Source organism: Malania oleifera, chromosome 7 (genome assembly GCF_029873635.1).
Source record: "Malania oleifera isolate guangnan ecotype guangnan chromosome 7, ASM2987363v1, whole genome shotgun sequence".
In the NCBI taxonomy this organism is placed as follows: domain Eukaryota; kingdom Viridiplantae; phylum Streptophyta; class Magnoliopsida; order Santalales; family Ximeniaceae; genus Malania; species Malania oleifera.
In genome coordinates this window covers 22,382,134-22,396,552 of record NC_080423.1, presented here as the reverse complement: position 1 = coordinate 22,396,552, position 14,419 = coordinate 22,382,134, and the positions used below count along the sequence as shown (strand labels likewise).

Here is a 14,419-nt window from a genome sequence, read left to right as displayed (position 1 = left end):
TCCCCAACCATATATCTTTCCAAAAATGAATGTTGAAACCCTTACCGCCACAAATTTGGTACGGCGAATAAAAGAGGATATATCTGGGAAATAGCTTTCCACAGGCTTTCGGAAGAACATCTAGAGCCTAAATTAGAATCTCACCCATTCCCATCAAGTCCAAATTTACTTTTGATAACTTTATGCCATAAGGAGGAAACATCTAATGGGAACGCGGAAGTCATTTAGCCAAAAGAGCCGTGTTCTTGAACACCAAATTTCCAAGACCCAAACCATCCCCTCTCTTAGTCCTACACACCACTTCCCAGTTCACTAAGTGATCCTTAAAACCACCTACCCCCTGACGACAAAAATCTCGCATAAAGACAAGCTTGAATTAGAGTAATCCTCCCTCTCAGAAAAAAAAGGGCTCCCTTCCAACCGTTTAACCGCTTGGACGTTCTCTCCTCCACTTGATCCTAAAAACTAGTTACTCTTGGATTGACTCCCAAAGGAACCCCTAAATAGGACATCGGCGACCCCAACTCTGCACACCCAACTTCAAAGGCTAATTCCCTAACACTCTTTATAGGCACGTTAATAGTGGTAATTCCACTCTTTCCCATCGTAATCTTTAACCTTGATACCCTTTCAAAAATTCGAAGGAACCCCACTATATTTAGGATAGGAGACTTATGGTTCTCTAGGAAAAAAATAGTATCATTCGCAAAACTGAAGGTGAGAGACCATAGTCTCCTCCCTGCCCACTTTGAGACCTTTCACCATGGTTTTAAATTGTGGTGGTAGGTAGCGTAATGTAACGGTAATTGGTGTAACGGGAAACGGGAGTAGCGGATGTTACATAATGGGAAGCGGGTGTAACGCCGTGAATTGTTTTAAGCATGCACAACCTTGTGTATATTACTGTATTTGCATGTTTTAAGCTTTTGACCCTTCTTAGAAAGAGTTTTAGTGTATTTTGGATCTTTTAGTTCAACTAACTAAGTTGTTTGCTATGGGAAAGAAGTTTACATTTTAAACCACCATTGATAGAAAAATTGTGTTTTTGTGCTTATTTATACTTTCTCATTTTTCTTATGCTTGATAAATTTTTGTGTGCGCTAAATTACTTAATAAAAAAAAGTACATTATACACTCTATTAATCTATTTGACACGTAAGACATATGAATAATACAAATATACAATAACTAGAAAAGAAAAGAAGGTTGAAGTTGAACAATATAGAACATAAATATCAAATTGCTAATATTATCAAAATAGAATATTTTCTTAACAAGTTAGTATTTTCGAATTGTTAATTAATGCATCTCTTATGAGAACTTAAAAAATAGTAAATTTTGTTTCATCATCCTCATTATAATCTTTTCCCCTCTCGCCACTTAGTATATTGAGATTGATTTATGAAGAGGGGGGGGGGGGGGGAAGTGAGAAGAAAAAGTAAAAATAAATAAATTTTTTTGGCATAACAGTCCTTTAGTGGTTACGTAATGGCCGTAGTGACCTTTACGTAACTGTTGCGATCCATAATGACCTCTACGACTAATTTTTCTTCCCATTGATTTCATAGTGTGTAATGGTATCAGAAACCCAAAAAACCGTTACGTAACGGCGTTAGTTTGAGTCGTTTTTTAAAACCATGCCTTTTACTAAATCTCTATCCACCACCCTATCAATCAACCTACTTAGTGGCTTTGACTAACTTAAGATCCATGGAATTTTTGAACCTAGTGGTTGAAAGAGTGGCCAAGAAGGTGGATGGTTGGAAGGGGGCACTCTTTTCCCTTAGGGTTAGAATCACCCTTATTCAGATCTGTTTATCTAGTATATCCTTATATTATTTTTCAATTTTTAAAATTTCCCCTAGGAATTGCAAATAAGATTGAGAAAATAATGAGAGATTTCTTATGGTCTGGATTTTGGAGTTTCTGAGATCACCTAGTTTGGTGGGAGGAGGTTTGCAGGTCTAAAATGGAGGGAGGGTAGGGTCTTGGAATTTGATGTCAAAAAACATCATTTTCCTAGCTAAATGGTTATGACATTTTCCCTTAGAAGACCATTCCTTTGGCATAAAGTGATTAGAAGTATGCTTGGGTTGTGTGTGAATGGGTGGGATATCATTGTTAGTTTGTGATGTTCTTTGGATAGTCCATGGAGATCTAATTCTCAGATTTATCTCTTGTTCACTCCTCACATTAATGTGTGGGTGAGGGGTTCTCGGGCTCGTTTTTGAAGGATCTGTGGTTGGGGAATGATTATCCTTGCCTCTTTCGATTGAGATCAGGGCAAGATATTATGATTTCCTTATCTGTGGTTGATTCAGTTAGGCCTCTAGTTTCTTGGAACTTTCATTTCAGAATATCTCTAAATGTTAGAGAGTTGCTGGAACTCTTCTCCTTGTTGCCCTTATATAACATTTATCATCTTTCTTCAGCTAGGGATACTCGGTCTTAGGCTTTGGATCATTTTGGGGTATATTCTTGTAAATTAGTAAAGTTACTAATGCAGGTGAGTGCGCACTAACAGCAAGGGGTTTAGTTTTGAGCTATTGCATTTAAGTGGATGATTGCCATCTGACTGATCTTTTCAAATCTGGTAACAGAAGTAAAACAATTGGCTCTTCTACTTGTTAGGGTCAACCCTATTCTTGGAATGCTGGAACAGGGAACTCCAAAAATCTGAGGGTATTTGTAAGTTGTGGTTGGATGATGGCTTGTTATCCATCTGTTTTAATTCTTATCGTTCTCAGCTCTCAAGTGTTTGCTAGCTTTTTGCTGTTTTACCTCACTCAATCTTCTACCAGTAGTTTAATTTACTGATGGAGGGCTGCCTTCATCATTTAGCCTGCCTATTCAGCATACTTATTTGTGGTGTAGATTTAGGACAATATGCATTGGAATTTTTTTTTTTCTTGGTGTAGTTTCTGTTATGTTGGGGTTTGTTTGTGGTTATATGCTTTAATTAACTGCAGGCAGTAAATTTTTTTTTTATTTTTTTATTTTTTATTTTTTATTTTTTGAGTTTTTGACCTGTTCCAACTTTTGTTTTCCTATATTCTCATGTATTGGAAGGCCAAAGCTCCCCCAACGATTAAGGCTTTCATTTGACTGACTTTGCTTAATAGAATCAATACTAATAAACTGTTGTAAATCAGGAGACTTTAAAGGCATTATCTTCAGATTATTTGAATTATGAATTGGCATCTCATTTATTCTTATACTGTGATTTTGCTTGGAGCATATGGAATAAATTATTTGGCGTGTTGGGAGAAGCTTGGGTTTGTCCAGCATTGGTGGAAGGACTGTTAGTTATTTCTTTTGAGGGTTTTGGAGGAAAGAAGGATAGGTCTGTTCTTTGGAAAGTCGTATACTTGCAGCACTGTGGGATTTATGGTTCGAGTGCATGCGCATATTTTTTCAGGGAAAAATTTGAAGAGGCGCTGATTTGGGAAAAGATTCATTACTTGGCCTCTTTGTGGTGTGTTGGCTTTGGATGTTCTAAGTAGCGAGCTTTTGTAGATTCAGCAAGATTGGAGGAATTTTTTGCTTTGATATTTCGAAGTATTTATTTGTGTTTCTAGTTTTTTTTTTTTTTTTTTTTCTGGATTTTCCATAATTTTAATGGGATATGTCTTATTCCTCCTCTTTGTAAATTCTTCTCTTAGTATGAAATCTCTTCTTTTGCCATAAAGCAAAAAAAAAAAAACACCATAAAAATTGCTCATGATGGATTTACAGAGAGAGTGAGGAAGCAATGATAAAAGACTGAACATCTACAACTAACAATAACTCTTTTTCAAAGAAATAAAAATTAGGGTGTGTTTAGTTGTGGAGAACATTTTCTGTTTTTCAATTTAGTTTACCAAAAAATTAAAAAATTTAGCTTATTTTTTAATTTTTTGAAATTCGTATTACAAAGGTAGAAAATAAAGAGTTTGTTTAAATGTGCAAAACAATTTTTGACTTTTTATTTCTAGATTTCAAAATAACCACAAAAGGACTACTTTTTTCCATGTTTCCAAAATTTGTCCAAGGTAATATTTAGTTCATGGATTGGGTCTTGAATTTGGACGTGTGGATCTAGAAGAAACTCCACACATAATCACATAAATTAAAATCCCAGATCCGAATTCCATGCTCCCATATGCAAAGTAAGAGTTACGAATCTAAAAAAATAATGAAAAGATGTGTTTCAACTATTCTATATAAATTTGGAAAATTGGAAAACAAGGTGGCATTTTTTAATTATTTGAAAAATTATAAATGAAAAATTAAACTTTTTCCACAAGAAAATAGTGCCAAAACTGTTTGTTTTTGTTCATTTATTTTATCCAGATGTTGTAGAAACGAAAAATCAGTGAACTTTTTGTAATATTTAGAAAACTAAGATGAAAAGTGAAAACTGTTTTCCACGGCTAACAGGCTCTTTAAAAAAAATTTCATTTTAAAAAAAAAATTCTTGAAAAAATGTCAATTTAAAATTAATAAAGGGGAGGGCCCTTAGTAAGGTTGCTCCTTTGATTGTTGGTCATAGGTTTGACTTCAAGGAGACAGTCAGTCTGCGTAAAAGCAGGGGTAAGGCTGCATATAATGTGACGATTCTCCCCCTTACCCTTACAGAGCAGGGAGCTTTTTGGCCCAGGGATGCCCTTTTAATTTGTTGTTATGTAAAATGAACTTAGAGTAATGAGCTCGAAAAATTTAACCATCTATTATTTAGCACAGATTTTGACTTTGGAGTTATGATTGGCAACAATGATAGAAATAAAGATACATGTTTGGAACTAATCTGAAAAATAAAAATATTTGTTGTGTTTTCACCAGTCTGAAGATGAGCAAACATAAACAAAGAAAATCAAAATAACACTGCACCAATCATGTTCTAAATCTGAAAAAGAGACTTCTCTGCGACAGCCTGCTGCAATAGCCCATAATGAGGCCAAATACTGAATCCTATCCCAAAGCAAAGACAAAGACATCCTCTTTTCCATGAAAATGTGAGTATTCCTTTCCAGTCATAACCATAACTAAACATAAAAAATTGCGCACCTCCACAAAGCTGACCTGTGAAACTGAAGATGAGAAAGCCAAGAAGTCCTCCACGAAATCTGGTTACATTCAACTCTCTTCAAATAATCCGAAAAGATTATTCCACACCCTCCAAGAAAAGGAGCAATGGAGACGCAAGTGGGACGGATTCTAAACTATCAAAACAAAGAAAACAAATGTCTGGAGACGAAGCCTTAAAAAGTCTCCTACTGCAACAGATTGTTAGTTTTACTCTATTAAGAACTACTAAACAAATAAAGGGCTTAATTATTGAGGGGACTTTGGCCTTCCAATTAGAATTATGGAGGGGGGAGGACAAGTTTTTATAGGTCAACTGCTCAAAAGAAGACTTGCAAGAGTTCTTTCCCAAAGAATAAAAAAATCCATGAATGATAGTCCCTCCTGTCAGATGGAACACTAACCCCCAATGAACAAAATAAGGAGGTGGGCTCCAACTCCTCTCTATCATTGAGTTCCTTACGAAAATGGAAATCTAATGAGAAATTCTCCCTATTTGATATAAAAAAAATTTAGAAATAGGTTTGTTGTGCAAAGATGGCAGTCTATATAGACCAGGGGAAAAAGTGCAACGTGAAGAACTCCCTATCTAAATGTCTTGCCATAACCAAATGCGAAACCCATCACCCACAAAAAATTTAGTATACAACATAAAAAGAGGATTTAAATGTGAAATATGGATACCCTTCCGAGGACTGTCACCAGAACATATACACCCCAAATTAACATCCCACCCATTACCCTTCAAGCCAAATTTGCTTTAGTCACTTTTGCCAAAGGGAAGAGTCCTATAAAGGAAAACGCCACAACCATTTACCTGTTAAAGTATTGTTCTTAAACACCAACTTTCCAAGACCCCAAGCCCCCTCCTTTTTTGACCTACAAGCAACCTACCAACTAACCAAATAACCCCTATTCTCCCAACCCAACACCCCCCTCCCAAAAAAAAAAAAGAAAAAGAAAACCTCGAACCAGAGGAAATCTCTCATGATTTTCTCAATATTTGTAGTTATCCTTGCAGGAATTATATAACTAGATAAGAAATAGAGAGGGATACTAGCAAGTTAAGCCTAACTAAGTGTGATACGCCCACCTAGTGAAAATAAAGCACCTTTCCACCCATTCAACCTTTTGGACACCTTCTCCACCATAGGATCCCAAAACTTTACTTTTCTAAGGTTGCCACTTGATGCATTCCTAGATAACTTAGAGGCCTATAAGAATACCACAACCAACTAAAGCAGACAACTCCAAAAGTCTAGAAACACTCAAATTTATACAAGCTATCCTACTCTTCCCCAAATTTTTATTTTATTTATTTTATTTTTTTAATTTTTTATTTATAAACAAAAAGCTATCTTGAAAAATTGCAAGATAGTAAGCATATTTTATTTTTTTTGTTGTGATTTGAAGGTATTTGTAAGATCATTGAATGTGGGTGTAAACCAAGAGCCATCTTGAACAATTGCAAGATTGTTAATTGGAATGTTAGAGGGCTAGGGGGGACTAGAAAAAGGATTTCGATACTTTTAACTCCAAATCTGTATTTGAAGCTTGTATGGTCCATATTTTAATTCTTTTAACTCCAAATCTCGCAAATATGAGGGTGTGAGATCAACAGATATGGTGGCCATACATAAAGTATGCCCTTTGATGGGAATATTGTAGCCCCAGTTTGACAATTACGTTGGTGGTTATTTTTTTGAAAATATATTTTTTTTTCATGTCCAAGTGTTGAAACTCAGCTTATTTTTTGTAAGTTCTTTATCATTTTTAAGTGTCTGATACAATTAAAAAAACTGAATGATTTCTCTGGATTTAAATATAACTATATTCTTTGAAGGTTGTACGAGCTTTAAGATTTCTGCAGAAGGGCAAAGATTCATTCGTAAATAAATGGGAGGTGGTTACCATACCTCGTGGTACGCTTCAGGTTTGTTAATCTTTGTCTATGTAATAAAAATTAACTTTTATCGAAGTTTTTTGTTATCCAGTGTTGAACTGAATGCTGATGAAATTAGAACTTTAGTGGGGACCTTGTATCGAAATATTTTTTTCCATGATTAACATGTGTATTGTTACTGCCAGTCTTGCTATTGTGCAAATTATTTGCGTATTTTTGCACTTCAAAATATATGTCCTTTCATGTATTGGTGTGGGAATGAATGTTCTTTCCTATTTTAATGCTATCTTCAATAATTGATGAATTTAGAAGAGCTCTTTTGGGTCCTAATACGTTGAATTTGGTGGTCTTTTGCTCTTTACATTATTATGCATAGTTAACGCCTCACTCGTGGAACTACTTTTTTCCTTTGGGTTGGTTGAAAGTTCAAACGTGCCTTAAATGGACAGTTTCTAGGAAACTTTGGGTCATATGCTGTTTGGAGGTTTCATTTGATAGATAGTGGGAGTACAATATTTAATCACTCTTCCCTAAACTGACAAAGGGTTGTAGTGTAGAAGGGTGTCCCCAGGCCACACAAGTCTCCCTGCTTTGTGAGGGTAGGGGGAGGGTTGTCATAGTGTACACAGCCTTACCCCTGCTTTTATGCAAAGAGGCTATTTCCTTGGACTCAAACCTGTGATTTACCGGTCACAAAGGAGCAACCTTACTGATGGGGAGTGATAATATGATTAAGACAAAGATATCATTTTTGAATGTTTAGGGAAAGTTTGTGGAATGGTTTTGGAAGATTTTACAGTTGAAACAGTTGCTTTGGTACTGATCAATTAATTGAAACATGACTGAAATTGAGTGAGGAATGGAATTATGTTGGAATACTCTAAATATGTTTGGTTACACATGCAGAATAGTGAACAGAAATGATGGAGAACAGATCTTTTTTGAAAAATACTCCTAGATACCTAAACAAAAATTATATTATATACAATAATTAAACTTCATTAAATCAAACATTTGTTATTGTAGAAAAAACTTTAATATAATTTAGTTTAAAAATAAAATTAGCTAATAGCTTTACAAAATAAATTTCAATTTCTTCAAAGTTTGAAGTTCTTAGCAAACAAAAAATAAAATATCTTGAGAGACTATTGGCAACCATTGATGTGTAGTTGGTCGATGCATCCTTGGTACTAATATATTTAAAATCCCAGAACTTAAACACGTGCTCACCTTCAGCTGAACCCCCATTTGGGACTATAACCGACAGATCCAAAACCATCGTTGGCTAAACATCAAATATTGCTTTAATGAAATCAATGACTAAGGACCTTCACCGAATCGAAACCTTATTCATCATATTACCATCGGTAATCCCACAATGATGGGCTCAAAGAGCCCCATCACTTGAGGAGGGCTTTTGTGGGTTTGAAATGGTTTGAAAAGGTGTTTGTGGGGATCTAATGTTGTTTTGTGTTGATGCAAGATGAAAAAAAGGGGCGGAGATTTTTCCCGCAAGTGACCATTGTTGGTGTAGATATTGCACATTGGATTTCTTTTTTAAACAGGAGAGAAGGTGTTTTATATTTGGCCTGTGGCCATTTTTGTGTTAAAAAATAGTAGTGTTAGTCTCCATCTTGTTGTCCATAAGATTCTTCCTTAACTTTTTTGGGGTGATGCAGTTCTTATTTCCTGTCGCTTGATTAATTTTATGTCCATATCTGTTTTTGTGTGAAATGAACCACGTTCTTTTCTATTCCAATGCAATCCTCTCTTTCCATTATGCCCTTATATCTTTGGGTGCATTTTCTTTGTTAATCTGCTTGCATTGAGGACAAGTATTTGGATAAGTTATTGAGGATGTTTTTTTGGATTATAGTGCCAAAAGGTATTGTGGGCTCGTTTCAATAAAAACAGAGGGGGTGTGTGAATTGGGTGGAATCAACATTTCAAACAATTTAAACCTTTTTTTTTTTTTAAATTGAAAAGAATGTGGTAACAGTAGAAAAAAGGGGAATATTGCAATGAAAGGGACAAGAAACCCTCACAAAGAGAGAAAAAATAAAATACAATCATATTAATGAAAGCTTTAAAGTCCGTTGAAAATCCTCCCAACATCCTGCACTAAAAGCCGGAGGGGATGCAAAATACTGAATCCTGTTTGAAAGAAAAGTTGAAAATTTCTTATTTCCGGGGAAAATTCGTGCATGCCACTTTGACCGAATCGTTCTCATAACAGGAAAGAGTGCACACTTCAACAAAGTTACAGCTTCCTCAAACAACAAACTTTAAAAATGACACCTGGGAGCTATCACATCAGGTGAGTAAACAAAATATCAAAGACCATAAAATACATAAGATTTATAGCAGTTTGGTCCCACGTGGCCTCTGTCCTCTCCCCAGAAAAACTCGCTTGCGTATCTGACGCGTAAATCAACTAGTGCATATGCATTTGGCACACCAATCCTGGATCTATTACAACAAACTGATATTCAATCCTGTGGATACTTGACCCAAAACAAGATAATAAGACAATTGAAGCTTAGGAGATTAAATGTCACAGCCTTTCTGAAATATGATTGATGAGAAATCAGATGCAGTGGCTTCATATCTCATGAGTTTTTGCATGAGTTGGGTTATGAGGCTGTAAAAGCATAGGAGAAGTCAATTAATGACTAATGAGGTTGCTCATGCATTGAACTCAAACAGTTCAGTTGCTTCGAACTTGGCACTCTGCACTCACTTGCAAAGTTTCTCATCTTCTATTCTTTTTCTATGTATAATACAAATCACACTCAATGATGTGAGAATCATTTTTCTTTGAACAGTGTCTTTTTTCTTTCTAACAAAGTGACCATAAACCCTTTTCTTTTCTGATACTCACATATGCTTTTGCTTTGTACAATAGTATTTCTCAGTCATATTTGATATGCTGCACGAAAGTTCAATATCTAAGGGTAGGTAATAGCCGTTCGAGAGATTAAGTCTGTAAAATATAAGGCATATGATTTTCCTTTTAAATGCCACTAAGCAAGATGACACTTTCATTTCTTTTTGTCTGACCTTATTTGTGGCGTGTTTGAGGATTATTGTTGCATGATCTGAAGTTATTTTTGTTATAGGCAACATTTCTCCATAAAGGATTTGATGAGACACGGCGCCTTGGTCTCCAAAGTGAAACAGAACAGGTACTTATTTTTCCTCTTTCTTTTTCTTTTTGCTGCTGTAAACCCCTGCATTTGCTTGCTTCCATATGTTGATTGCTTTTTTCATTTTTTATGCTTTGGACTTTGTTAGGTTGTACGACATGCATCTCCAGTCGGGGAAACCGGAATGCTTGTTGTTGATTCTGTGGTGAGTATAGTATTGTTGGTAATCTATGATGATTATATTCTGTGGTTAAAGATTTTTTGAACAGAAATTTGTGCGTATTTTAACTACTACAATAATTATGGGCATTTTCAAGGTGCCAGGTGGACCAGCTTATAAGCACTTGGAGCCTGGTGATGTGCTTGTTCGTGTTAATGGGGAAGTAAGTTAACTTTTAGATTTTCCAACCAGGGGGAAAACAAAGTATATGTAGAACTCCAATTATGGGTTGAGATATTTTTTCTTGGAGATTTTATATTTTTGTTTTGTACCATGTTTACTAGACTAATTTTAATTGCTTTCTTTTCTAATTGTGATCAAAGCTACATAAGATACATAGAAATGTATAAAATTGAAAAGTGCAGAAATAAATGGGTCTAGTGTAATGTTTTAAATTGTGTGGTGCAATAAATGTAAACATAGTAATGAGAAAACAATGAGTTGATGCCTTTGTTAAATGATGGGTGGATATATTATGTGGCAGTTGTTACGAATAAAAGAAACATTGTACAATAGTTATGGTGGCTGCACTTAGCAGGGGCCCTAATTGGATAAGTTGGATTGAAATCAAAGGCAAAAACAAATGTGCAACCTGTTACATTATTCCCCCTGCCTATAATTTCTTTTTCTTTTTTTCTTTTTTAATTTGTGGTATTGGTTAAACAGTGTTGATAGAATAAGTGGGCCTAGGAATGGCATGTTAGTAGCAGCCTTACATCCCTATCTGGAGAGGTTGTTTACATAACAAGTTTTGATAAGCATTTGGCATTGTTGTTATCTGCAGTTGTTCCTCTTATAGCATCGGAACTTGAGTTATTCATAAATGTTTAATCATTTTCTATTGATTTCTATCTTGTATATGATTGTTGCAGTCTTACCTTGATATTTTTAGCATTCTATTTTCATGATAAGTATATATGTGGTGCTGGCATTTGTCAAATAATTAAATATTCAGGTTTGTTTAATGTATTAAATTCTAATGCAGGTAGTAACTCAGTTCCTGAAATTTGAGACACTCCTTGATGACAGAGTTGGCCAAGAGATTGAATTACAGATTGAAAGGGGTGGCACATTGTTGACTGTAACCTTTGTGGTGAGTCTTCTTTTGCATGCTGTACGCTACAGGAATGGAAAAAATTTCACCATAGATTGATTTTTTTGGTTTTCCTTGGAGTAAATGGCAATTTGATGTTATTTTTCGTTTCTTTGATTCTTTTTTTGTGGCTTACTTGTGATGAATACTGAGCTTGCTTGAGGGTTATAGGGAACTTTGAATATGGAATGCATTTCTACACCAACTAATGGAGGACAGCATCTGAGACTGAATAGTGAATAATGCTCTTTGGAAATTATTTATTTGGTTTATTGGGTCTGAGGAATACCTTGGTCATATGAAAATGCTGGAAAGTTGTTGGTTTTATGGACCAGAAAAGGATTAGAATTGGATGGGCTATAAGGTTTAAGTAAAACAAGACAAGAAGAGTTACTTTCATCACTGTGAACAGTGACACGAAGAGGGTTTTTTTTTTTTTTTTTCACTGGCTGTGAAATCAAGACTTAGGTGAATGGTAATGAGGAGGTATTCGTTGAGGTGTTGGTGATGTTGGGGTCAAGGGTTGATGGTGAAGCAGGTTGAGGATTTTTGAAGTATGATAAGGATAGTTCCAGATGGTATATTGTAGACACAATGAGTGCGCGGTAGTCTACACACATTCGCATGCTCCCATCAAGTTGCTTTCTTAGCTCTGCTAGCTTTGGGGGCACCACCCGATATGGCCCTTTAGCAGGTGGCTTCACTCCTGGGACTTTGAGAGCAACTCGATCTCATGCTTCACACCCCATTGTGGAGGCAAGTTATGAGGTAGCTTATTCAGCATCAACTCCTTGTACTCATCCAACACTGCTTGGATGGTCGTAGGCACTAGCTCTTTGCCTACTTCTTCATCTACCACCATTGTGGCAAGATATGTCTGTTCACCCCTTCTCAATCCTTTCTTGAGTTGCTTGGCTGAAGGAACTTCTCATCGTCGCCTTCACAATTGCTTGCACCATGCAAGGGTGATCTCCCATCAGACATAGGGAACCAGCAAAAGGCATTGACACTGCTTTAGTCTCCCTTTGGAATTCCGTTCCCAAAATGACTTGGAAGTCTTCTAACAACACCACTGTGAAATTCACATGTCTTGCCCACTATACAAGCTTCAGAAAGACTTGCTTGGCTGCTCCCATGGTAGGCTAGGCTACAGAATTCACTGCTTTCATGCGTCCTGAATCCTTCTCCTAGGATAAGTCTCCCTGCCTCTGCCTATGGGTAGCTCCGGTATCAACCATAGCACAAGTACTCTTCCTATTAATCCTCAAGTCCACAAACATCAACCCTTTCATCCGTATAACTTTCCGTCCTTTCGCTCGCATCTCCAATGTGTTTACTAGCCACATTGTACCCATCTTCGGGGTATCTTCCTCATCCTCATCATCCTCTATTGCCCCATCTGCAATGGAAGCTTGTAAGGCATTCAGCGATGACTTGGGAGGGCATTCAACAACATGTGAGGTCCTTGACATAGTAGCATGAAATCTTACCCTTACCATTGGGTATGTTGGACCTCAAGATGACGATGCTTCCCTTGAAGTTTGCGCCTTACTGTTAGCCCCCCACTTTTGGGGTTGCCCTTCTTGAAAGGATTTTCGTAGTTTCCACCCATGCCACTCTCTTTGGACGAAGTAGAACTATCCCCAATCGAGTTAGTCAAGCATTCTGTGGCAGCTTGTGCGGTGGACAAGTCTTGAACTTTTTGTCTATAAAGTTTGGTCCTTGCCCATGGTTTCAAACCCTCAAGAAAACAGAACAACTTGCCTTTTCAACTACCCGGGCGGCGGAATCTTCATGTTCAAATTAGGCTCGGGCAACCAAATTGGTTAGTTCGGTTAATCGAACTTAGATTCGGGCACTCGAACCTCGTATAGAATGCTACTGACTTTGGTTCAGCCAATCGACTTAGATTTCGGGCACCCGAACCTTTAAAAAGTGATTTTTTAAGTGAGTCTATTTAGGGACCCGAACCTCAGGCTGGGCACCCGAACCTCGCGGATTTAAATATTTTTTACCTTTTTTATAAATGGGGTAAACTGGGTTAATTTTCTTAATGGCTTTTGAAACAAATTTAATTATTCCCATTGTGTCCCCAACGGTCAAAAAATCCTCCTTGCCTATAAATACCTTTTCATTTGTTATAATTAGCAAGGATTAGCATTTTGATTAAGGCCAAAATTCTTTCAACTTCCAAAACCCTATTTTTGCCTATACTACTCCCAAACACTCATACACTCTATATTTCTTGATCTTTCAAGTGTTGTGAGTATTTCTAAACTGATTGTGCTTAGTCTTACTAGCTAATACTTTCATTTGGTGCATTGTTTGATTGATTTTATTTGAGAGTATAGCCTTAAGGTCTTCCACAGATTTTACTTGATAAATCTTGTGTGGGAAGACTTAGAAGGTTGTGGTTCTTGTATTGTCATTGCAAGACACCTAAACCTATATTTTTTATGTGCAAAAATCCTTTTCAAAAGCTAGTTTTTCAAATAACTCCATTGTGCTTTGTATATTGAAATATCTTATTGAGTTTGTTTGAATCAACTTGCTTAGCATATTTGAAATCCTGATATGATTTTATATCATTCATGTGTTGTGTTTCAAATCTTTCTTGGATATACACTCTAGATCTGGATTGATAATTTATACTTGATTGAGAATTTAGTACATATTAGAGCACTGAGCATATTTACATATCATTCATGCTTGCAATATTGATTGAGTTATACTGGTGCACATATCTGCTTATGTAGAAGCGTATTTTTGTGTACAAATTTTATACACATTGGTTGTATTCCAGGCACGGGCCTGAAGAGGGAGACTAACCTTGTTGAATTGTCCCGGATTGACTTAGACTCGGTTAGGAAAGTTAAGTGCGCCATCCTCGTAAGGCGTGTTGGTTGAGGTCAGCCCCTTGAATTGACCTAGTTGTAATCGCTGCCGCTCCACCCGTTAAGTGAGCTTTAGTGGAATCCTTGTGCTGGTGTAGC

The 14,419-nt window shown here is 36.3% G+C and overlaps 1 protein-coding gene across 1 annotated transcript in view; it reads left to right on the top strand.

Annotated features, from left to right (window-relative positions):
* The window catches only part of LOC131159614 (protease Do-like 7), a 113,846-nt gene that overhangs the window by 39,762 nt on the left and 59,665 nt on the right, over positions 1–14,419 (top strand). Inside the window, exons 8-12 of the mRNA XM_058114649.1 lie at positions 6,908–6,997; positions 10,087–10,152; positions 10,262–10,318; positions 10,431–10,496; positions 11,319–11,426. Coding sequence (XP_057970632.1) covers positions 6,908–6,997; positions 10,087–10,152; positions 10,262–10,318; positions 10,431–10,496; positions 11,319–11,426 — 387 coding nt within the window. The remainder of the gene's footprint in view (positions 1–6,907; positions 6,998–10,086; positions 10,153–10,261; positions 10,319–10,430; positions 10,497–11,318; positions 11,427–14,419) is intronic.